This window comes from Colias philodice, chromosome 17, assembly GCF_061535455.1.
Source record: "Colias philodice isolate Cphi_HAF_F1 chromosome 17, ilColPhil1 Martin Lab GWU primary, whole genome shotgun sequence".
NCBI lineage: Eukaryota > Metazoa > Arthropoda > Insecta > Lepidoptera > Pieridae > Colias > Colias philodice.
In genome coordinates, this window is record NC_143102.1 from 27,757 (window position 1) to 38,409 (window position 10,653).

At 38.2% G+C, this 10,653-nt stretch overlaps 1 protein-coding gene across 1 annotated transcript; it reads left to right on the forward strand.

The window, feature by feature from the left end:
- The first annotated feature begins 3,311 nt into the window (after window positions 1-3,311).
- On the forward strand, window positions 3,312-6,471 carry LOC149480773 (membrane-bound alkaline phosphatase-like). The gene is made up of 6 exons (XM_089706174.1): window positions 3,312-3,420; window positions 3,497-3,792; window positions 4,440-4,632; window positions 4,715-4,887; window positions 5,144-5,795; window positions 6,181-6,471. Exons 1-6 carry the CDS (start codon window positions 3,360-3,362, stop codon window positions 6,378-6,380), a joined length of 1,575 nt encoding a protein of 524 aa, XP_089562300.1. The 5' UTR covers window positions 3,312-3,359; the 3' UTR covers window positions 6,381-6,471.
- Window positions 6,472-10,653: the final 4,182 nt, after the last annotated feature.

The following is a 10,653-nucleotide window of genomic DNA, read 5'->3' on the forward strand; positions in this document are numbered from 1 at the left end:
TCATAATGCCCATTAGGCGTACTAAATGCCGTTTTCTCGATGGAATCTGTATCCATTAAAATTTGGTGATATCCCGAAGTTAAATCTAAGGTAGAGAAATATTTATTTCCTTGTAATTTGGAAAATAACTCCTCAATATTTGGCAATGGAAATTTATCGGATTTTGTTATTTCATTTAACCTCCTATAGTCAATAACCATTCTCCATTTCTTAACGCCTGACTGATCTATTTTCTTAGGCACTATGTGCACTGGGGATGACCATGGCGATTCAGAAGGTTGAATTATTTTCTCGTTTAATAATTTAATAATTTGTTTATTAACTTCCTCTTGTTGTATTTGTGGTAAACGAAAAGGACGTTGGTAAATCGGTTCATTAGTAATTAAATTAATTTTATGCTTAATTGATGTAGTTGCGCTATTCGTAACATCTTCCGTAAATAAATCTCTATACGTTTCGCACAAATTATTAATGTCTGAATAATTTTCATTTGTCATGTGATGAATTAAAATTTCACTACTTGGTAAAATTAATTTTCTTTCTTTTAAATCTATTTTAGCATTAACTTGCTCTATCATGTCTGTTCCCATTAAAATGTCATACTGATCGCTAAAATTAAACACATAGAACTTCATTGTTCCTTCTCCCGTATCGAAGTACTTATACCAAAACGGAGTTTCTATTAAACCTATATGGGTTGACGTACCGTGAGATGTACGCACCGAAAATTTCTCAGGCTTATAATAACTTTTAAAATATTTTGAAGCCTTTTCAGTCATAAACGACCTTTGACTACCCGTATCTATTAAGATTTTTAATTTTGGATCATCTGTTTCAAAATACGGCAAATAAGACTTGACAAAATTAAATTCTATGGCCCTTTCTTTTGAGAGGCCTTTTTGTAAAAATTTGCTTCATCTATATTATTAGTATGGAAAACTTCCTCTGCGACTAACCCTTTACCTAAATTTGTTTGACCTGGGCGTAACTGAGGCGCTGTCCGCATGGACACATCTTCCGTTTCATTTATATTTCTATTAACCGGGCGATATTGATTACGCTTGAAATAACTATTCTGAGGCTTATTAAACACATTATTTGGATTTGGCTTCCATGGGTATTTTTGATGGAAATTATTATTACTTTGGTTATGATTATGATTATAATTGTTATTATTATAATTTATCCTTGGATTTTGTGGATAATTAGGATAACTATGCTTTTGATTTACAAAATTTGGTTTATGTTGCGAGTACCCCTGCTGAACAATTCGCGGCGGTGGTAAAATACTCGAAAACTTTTGTTTAATATTGTCGAACCTACCCTCTGCTTCTAATTGTAAAATTCGGGCGGCCGTTTCCTCAAAACCACAGTTTGACACGTAAATTTGGTCATGATACGGTAAGCTGTTCCTTAATGCATTTTGCGCGGTATTGATATACGGCTCCATCACTTCATCGACTAACGTTTTCTCACTATATTTATCTAACAACTTACTCCTAATAAAAAATAATTTCTGCTTTAACTCAAAAATTAAATCCTTATAACTACCTTTTCTTTTTACATTTGACAATTCAATTAATAAGGTGTTAAACTCCCTATTATCTCCACATTCTTTTTTTAATGTTAATTCTATATTTTTCCACTTAAAGTCATGATCTACCATGGAGATAGTCATGGCTGCTTTTGATTCTAATTTGCTTAATAACAACATTACATTAGGTGGTGTGTCTCCACCAGCTATCTGTAACCAATGTTTGGCACAGTTTATGAAATTATATAAATTAAATGCGTCACCATCATATGTGGGAACGAACGATAACAAGGTTTTTGGATCCATATTGTCTATGACAGTTGGACTATTACTGCAATTTGAATAACACAAATCACTAAGACTGCTCTCACTTTCAGAAGGAGAGTGATTCTCTCCAGTATCCCTATAGCTATATACAAAAGTCGGGGGTTTCAAGTGGAAAGGAATGGTGAAAGGATTATGCTACGGTACTTACAACAAAAATCCGATGATGACCTCCTTTTTCATTTCTTCCCTCGAACTTTGCACTGATTTTACTAATTTATTTGTGAGTTGCCTAACTTCAATCTTGAAAGATTTTCGTGAACTTTTTCGTAATTTACGATGTATTTACTTTAAATTCACTCGTTAGGCCCCTAAGTTGGGCGCCAGTAAAAATAACTCGGTCAAGATTACTTTTAAAAAAAATAATTTATTTAAATAAATTACAATTTTTACTTAATCTATGACCTTAACTATAGAGAGCTGGTGTGAGAATGACGAGTTAACTTGTGAACTGCTTATATATCCGAGATATCCTCCTGCCTGGTGGTCTGGTGGTGGTCCGATACCGTATAACCATTAAATTAATATCCCTTTGTTTTATCAATTAGGCATTGTCCACTAAATGGGCGTATTGTTCAAGTTGATACGTTCCTTCTTGGATGTCCACGGCGTTATCATAATAAGTTCACTGGAATTCGCATAATGATCCGGTAACTTAGGTATTTGCCTTTTATTATTTATTTTAAAATTAAGTGTGGCCTTTTGCTTTGCTTTACTCGTGTACGGCCGCCCTTAGTCTATTTAGACATTAAACTCGATAAAGTCTAGACCGATAGTATATTATACATTTTATATAGGTATTTTGTAAGTGAGTAGATTTCTGCTTAAATGGTTTGAATTCCCATTGATAATGATTTCCCTATCGAATCATGTCAATGGGTTGTTAAACTCTAAAATACATAGAGAACCTACGAGTTTTTTAAAATCTTCACTTAAATTTTAATATACAGTCAATTAATATTATTTAAATATATTTTGGAGAGGCTTGTGGTGCAGGGACAAATTGAGGGCAAAAGATCACGGGGCCGCTCACCTACACGTTGGACCGACCTTATCGGTAAAACGACCCAGTCCAGCCTTGTAGAATGTGCTCGTAATGCTAAGAAGAAGAAATACATTTTAAGAAAATAATGTTGTAATCTACACTAATATTATAAAGAGGAAAACTTTGTTTGTTTGATTGTAATGAATAGGCTCATAAACTACTGGACCGATTTTGATGAAATTTGGCATAGATAATCTTAAGACCCTGAGAAAGAACCTTTTATTGCGAAATATGTACTACGGGCGAAGCCGGGGCGGACCGCTAGTGTTAAAATAAACGTATTGTTTACATAAAAACATTTGAAAACGTTTTGAAGATCTTACCTTGTAGGTAATCTGATATTTTATCAGCTCTGATATAAACGCAAATCATAACGAGATCTTCAAGAATTTCTCTCTTTATATATCAGTTTAAAATATCGAATCTAGAAACTGTAACATTCATGTCGAGTGCACAATGTGTAGCAAATATAATATTTATATAGTTTTACTAGCAGTTATTCTTCATAATTCAGTTGGTAAATAAAATTTATGATAAATCGTATTTTTCTCATATTGACTACCAATAAAACGATTCCAACTATATAATTTTAGGTGACGAATATCATAAAGTATATCGAAGTAGATTACGTCACGAGTTAAAAAGCGATGCAGCTGAGTGGACTAGTGATTATTGGAAGGAAAAGGCGAACATAGCCATACAGGATCGTCTGCCGAACAGACAAGAGCACGGAGCCGAGCGAGCGCGCAACGTGGTGCTGTTCCTGGGCGATGGCATGTCCGTGCCCACTCTGGCCGCCGCGCGCACGCTGCTCGGCCAGCGAGACCACCGCACCGGGGAAGAAGCTCAGCTATCCTTTGAAAACTTCCCAACGGTCGGCCTTGCAAAGGTTCAATAAATTTTATATTATAATATAAGAGTACCTTAAAACTAGTCACGTTGACTAAGTAGTAGGTACATATAATATTTTGATAGTGCAACTGAGCTGATCCGCCCCGGCTTCGCACGGGTGCATTGGTCAAAATCGCTTCGAAAATTAGCCATTATTTTATCGTTAAAAGACTTAAAAGGTAATGAAAAAGAAATGTTATTGTGGGATATCCCTAAGATATAGACATAATATACCATTACCATGTACATAGTAACTCAATGACCACTACGGAGTTTTCTATAGATCTTTATACATACTAATTAGTTCTGTATACATAATACAGAACTAATTAGTGCAATAAGTATTTTGATAATTAATCTCGTTAGCTTGCGTTTGCAATGTTCCAATGTTTGGAATTAATGTTTTTATTTACGACATCACATTAGAAGCCTCACAAATATGAGGATGTTACATACAAACCTTTCTCTTCAATCACTCTATCTATTAAAAAAAACCGCATCAAAATCCGTCGCGTAGTTTTAAAGATTTTAGCATACATAGGGACACATAGATATAAGGACTTTGTTTTAAAGGTACTATGTAGTGATATAACTTATTAGTTATTACATATTATACAAAAAGAAAAAAGGACTTGTTTGTTTTAGACGTACTGCGTTGATGCTCAAATAGCTGATTCAGCTTGCACGGCGACCTCTTACTTATGTGGAGTTAAGACGAATCTGGGAACGATCGGCGTGACCGCAGCCGTGCCTCGCGGAGACTGCCCTTCGTCAGCGGACAGCGCTACCCACGTCGAGTCGATCGGCGCTTGGGCGCTCGCCGACGGCCGGGACGCAGGTGACTGTGTTCAACGATCTTGGGTACCATTTCATATAGGTAGTAAGCCAAATCAATATTATTGTTCCATGAAACTTTTCAGGTATCGTAACGACAACCCGCGTGACGCACGCGTCGCCGGCGGGCGCGTATGCGCACGTCGCTAACCGCGACTGGGAGAGCGACGTAGACGTGTTAAACGACTCACACGATCCCGGAATGTGCCCTGATATCGCTTATCAACTTATCCACTCATATCCTGGCAGCGAGTTTAAGGTACAATTATTTTTTTATTTTCAACTAGCGGTCCGCCCCGGCTTCGCCCCTGGTACATATTTCGCAATAAAAAGTAGCGTATGTTCTTTCTCAGGGTCTAAAGATTATCTGTGCCAAATTTAATCAAAATCGGTCCAGTAGTTTATGAGCCTATTCATTACAATCAAACAAACAAACAAAGTTTTCCTCTTTATAATATTAGTGTAGATAAAACTCTCGAAGACGTGCAATGGTTAATTGCTTATAACACTTTTAGGTAATCCTCGGTGGAGGTAGAAGAGAATTCATCCCGAATGATGCGATCGATGAAGAGGGGACGGCTGGCAAAAGAGTGGATGGACGAAATCTTATTGAAGAATGGCAAATGGACAAAATTGCAAAAAATGTCTCATATCAGTATCTTTGGAATCGAGAGCAGTTACTTAATGTGAACGAAAATTTACCTGAGTACCTATTGGGCCTGTTCGAAGGAAGTCATATGCAATACCATTTAGAAGCAGACACGAGAACCGAACCTACGCTCGCCGAGCTAACGGAGACCGCGATACGGTCTCTCAGTAGAAACGATAAGGGCTTCTTCCTTTTTGTAGAAGGAGGGAGAATAGATCACGCCCATCACGAAAATAAAGTGGCGAAGGCGTTGGACGAAACCATCGAGTTAAGTAGAGCCGTGGCGCGAGCGGCCGAGATGCTGTCCGAGGAAGATTCCTTGATAGTGGTGACTTCAGACCACGCACACGTGATGTCGATCAGCGGCTACACGCACCGCGGCGGGGACATCCTGGGGCCCTCGGACGACGTGGGCGACGACGGCCTCCCCTACATGACGCTCTCGTACGCGAACGGGCCCGGCTATCGGCCACACAGCGCCGATGGAAGAGTCGACGTTATGAAGGACGACAACTATGGTATATAATATTTTTTTATTTATAGTAAAACAATATTTGTTTAAATGTGTGCTACATGTTAGCGTAAATACAATTGTTATATTTAAAATATTCGTCGGTAACGCACACAAAACATACTTTTTGTAAAACAAACAAACAATTAGGTACATTAAAAGTTAAAGTAAATAAACAGTCTAACGAAAAGATTGTTCATGCACATATTTTCATTCTTTGTGTATTGAAAAGCAGGCTTTACAATCTATATGGTACTTTCTGTGATTATTTTTTTATTTTAAATTATGATTTAATTAATGTTTCAAAAATGAACAGCTTATATAGCAATCTCGATGAAAAATTGTATTCTGTAAGAAGAGTGAGTGCATTATGCGATGTGGGTGACGCACAGGTGACGCGAACTGGGAGTGGCCGGCGGCGGTGCCGCTGAGCTCGGAGACGCACGGCGGCGACGACGTGGCGGTGTTCGCGCGCGGGCCGCAGCACGCGCTCTTCTCCGGCCTGTACGAGCAGAGCCACATCCCGCACTTCCTGGCCTACGCCTCCTGCATCGGACCCGGCCCGCATGCCTGCCAACCTCGCGCCCCTTAAACTGTCCTTTATATCCAATCTATAAAGTATGATGTGATTCAAATCTGAGTTTCATGACATAATACACAAAATAAATATATTGCCTCACAAGTATGACTTGTTTTATTTTATGTAACGTACGTACCTAAGTAAATTTAGTTAATTTTTTATAAGTGGGGACACTTACGTAAAAAATATACAATTTGTATTGTGCATAATGTGTTAAGTAAAAATTTTCTTTTGTAACTTAAATTACTATTGAACTATTCTGATGTATTGTATCGGGAAGGCACAGGCTCCTGAAACACAGCGAAAGCTATACTTATTGGGAGTCTGGGGTCTATATTTTGATGTAAGGAACCTTGTTCAATAAATTATTTTTATTTTATTATTTCATTTTTTTTATATTATCATGAATATGCAAAATAATAGTTATTAGACCGAGACCCTTATTGTAAAATGTTTGTTACAATAAAATGCTTACGACAAAATTGGTTGAATATGTCAGGTCAACGCCCAACGGCCATCGCGTCGTTACCGCTGTAGCTCGGCGGCAGAGGACGAGTATCCAGTGGACAATCAATCAAGACGAGCATCGTTAGGAGTGTCTGTCGAAGGAGCCGCTTATTGACAGGCTTTGTGTCGTGACGCGGATTGATGTTGCGCCGTGCGCGTGACGTCACACTGCTGGGCGACACGTCTGCCGCACGGCTCGTACACGCAATGTCACTGAACATATAGGTACCTACAATACTACGAGTCTACGAGATATGGGTAAAAACGTCTATTTATAATAAACTAGCCACTCCGCGCGGTTTCACCCCCGTGGCTCTTCTCCTGTTGGTCGTAGCGTGATGGTATATAGCCTTCCTCGATAAATGAGCTATCTAACACCGAAAGAATTTTTCAAATCGGACCAGTAGTTCCCGAGATTAGCGCGTTCAAACAAACAAACAAACAAACAAACTCTTCAGCTTTATAATATTAGTATAGATAATAATATACTAAATAAAGAGTAGAATAGTTTTAATAAAATTGTAGGTGGAAAAGCAACTGCCCATATTAATCCAGCTAGCCCATCAATCTTCGTTTCGAAAATGGGCCCTCAATCATAAAAATAAATTTTCACTTCAACCACTGCCTTAGTTCCAGCGATAAGATCTTTCAAGCAAACAATACCTATAAATAGCTGTTATAAATAATTATAATATTAGTATGTCAACAGATTGTCTGGCAGAATTAATAAAAGTGATTATTTTCAGAATCGGTGGTGATTGCGTCCCTACTATTTATCATTTCAAGAGCAAGTGTCCGCTATGTTAACTGCATTTATCATCTATCCACTTGTCGCTTGTCAGTTGTCAGTGACTCAATGACGCAAGCGACCACCAAGCGACCACGACCGGCGCGGGTGCGCCCCCCGAGTCCCGACCGCTGCCCGCGCTACGCACTCGACGCTTCGCCGCGCAGTCTCCGGGCGGTTCATGGCTTGCGCTAAAACTTATTGTTTAATATTTTGATTGTTTGAACAATAATACATAATATTTTTAGCATTCTGTGAATAGTACATGAAATATTTAGTTTTCCTATAAATTAATGGTTCTGGATCTGGTCCTTGTCGTACGTGTTTTCGGTACTTTATCTATAGGTACATACTATATTATTATAATAAAATCGTAGGAAAGTCAAAACTGTATATTAAATAATATTTTTGTAAAGTATACTTGGGGCGTGATCTACGATAGATACCGAAGCTAAAAATATAGTTTTTAGAATTTTTGTCTGTTTGTCTGTAGGTATGTCCGGGGTAATCTCAAAAAGTACTGCATGGATTTACTTAAAATTTGGTACAGAGATAGATTGAGACCTGAGGAAGGACATAGGATAAGTTTCATCGCGAAAATCTCACGGAAACAGGAGCTACGCGGGTTTTTCTTGGACTGCGTGGGCGAAGCCGTTGGCGCAAAGCTACTATGGTAATAAATCCAACACCGACGCCTTTCCACTCTGGTGTCCAATAAACGGTGATCATTTGCCATAGCAAGAATTAAGTAGAAATAACATAGCAATTATTCATATTGATGGGTCTTTATAAACAACTAGCGGTCCGCCCCGGCTTCGCCCGTGGTACATGTTTACGTTTTCTCTACATAAGAACCATCCTCGTACTTCAAGGAAATAATAAAAAAAGAATTATCGAAATCGGTTCAGCCGTTCTCGAGTTATGCGCTTACCAACACATTTTGCGATTCATTTTTATATATAAGAATATTATAAGTAACTCGACGATTGATATCGACGAATGTATGATACTACGATAGTCTCTTAATGTTTGTTTGTTTGAAAGCGCTAATCTCAGAAACTAATGTTCTGATTTGAAAATTCTTTCGGTGTTAGATAGCCCATTTATCGAAGAAGGTTATAGAATGTATTATATCAACACGCTAAGACCAATAAAAGCGGAGCAATGCGGGTAAAACCGCGGGGCATACCTAGCTAGTTTTAGATGAAGATAATATCGCACATGGGCAGTTAAAAGCATTAGCCATTACCATAATATTATGTTTTACATGAAATGCTAAGAAGCAGCTGGCGAAGTCATTACTTTAATAATGAAGTGAGTGTCCCTCGACATTACAAGAACGCATGATGTGTCAATTATTTGCAATTCGAGCAACACGCGCGCAATCAATCTCGCACAAATGCGCCGCCCTCCGCGAGATGCGCTCGCCGCGCGAACTTCGATCTTAACCCACGCAGATAAGGGCGACTATATCGTGTACGTGAACAATGCTCTCATGGTGATGTGAATAATCCGCCAAATCTGAGTCGATGCATTAAAACGTGCGAAATGCGACCAATCGAGAAGGTGCACTTTCATTTAGTTTAGATATTTTATAAATTTATAACTTAGAATAGAGAAAAAATGAAAAATGAATTCGTGATCGAATTTTTTCTATTCGATAAACTTAAATTTATTCCTATAAAGAATATTAATGCCATAAAACCAAAAATATCTTAGATATTTTATTTACACCAGACAAATTACAAGTTGCCATTTGCCATTTGTCTTAGTTAAAATGCATGCGTAGTCTACTTCCTTATAAAGTATCCTAAATATGTATAATATTTACTTTAGCCATCGCTAAAATATTATTATGTGACATTTTTTAAGACTTATTATATTATATTTCAGTAGTATAAAAATTTTAGAAAATTAAAATTATGGGGTAGGTACAGGTAGTAGGTAAAATCCTATTTACTACCTAATATAAAAAAAAAAACTTATCTTAAAAATTAAAAGCTAAGTACGTACCTAGTAGCTTTCCACTGCACCCGCAGCATAGTCAGTGTAGTATTTAAAGAAAAACCAGCACATTTCCCGCATTCGTGGGATTTCTGGGATAAAACCTATACCTAATTATGTCGTTTCTTAGGTTTCATTATAATCTTATATGCCATAAAACCAAAAATATCAAAATCTTATAATAGTACCAAATTTCATCCAAAGGTGCAGTAGTTACGTCCTTCTTTAAATACTGCGTTCCTGCGTCAGCAGCGCGATGCGAGTGTATGGGCCCGGCTGCATCGCGGCGTGTTCATAACGCTCAATTAGCGGGATGCAGCGTGCGAACATTACAGAATGTCATTCGAATCATTCGTCAAAATTTTCTCGAAGAGCGGCTGAAGCGGCTCTCTCCGGGCGAGTCCTGCCAGCCCCCCCGCCCCCGCGCCGCGTCCCACCCCGCTCGCCCGCTCGTCCTGCAGCCGCGGGCGCGCTGGCCGCTGCTCCCGCAGCCCGCTCCGGCAGTCAGGATCCCGCCCTCGTCGCGTTGACGTCACGCAGCGTCTCGTTTCCCCGCGTCACACTCGATAAACTTTTCCGAGAAGTATTCGCGGTTAAAACTTTCTCAATGTTTCGAGTGTGACGCTTCATAAAGTTCGTAATCGGATAAGCTGTGTTGTGCATTATTCGTGTGAAGTGTATATTATAGAGTGATTAAAGAGTGATATTAGTGCAGTGCCCAGTTTTATCTTTCGAGATTGTTTATGAAGGACGACCATCAATAATAATCAAGGTGAGTAAGCCACAGATCGACATAACTTATTAGCGATAAGATAAACTTAATTGAATACCTTGACCATAATTTAAATAGTATGTATATGTAGACATAATATGTATTTATTTTTATTTATTTTATTTATTTATTTATTTGGAGATCTTACAGAGACAATTAAAAGGGTATACATAAATTAATGACATAATCAATAATAACATTAACAATTGTTTCCT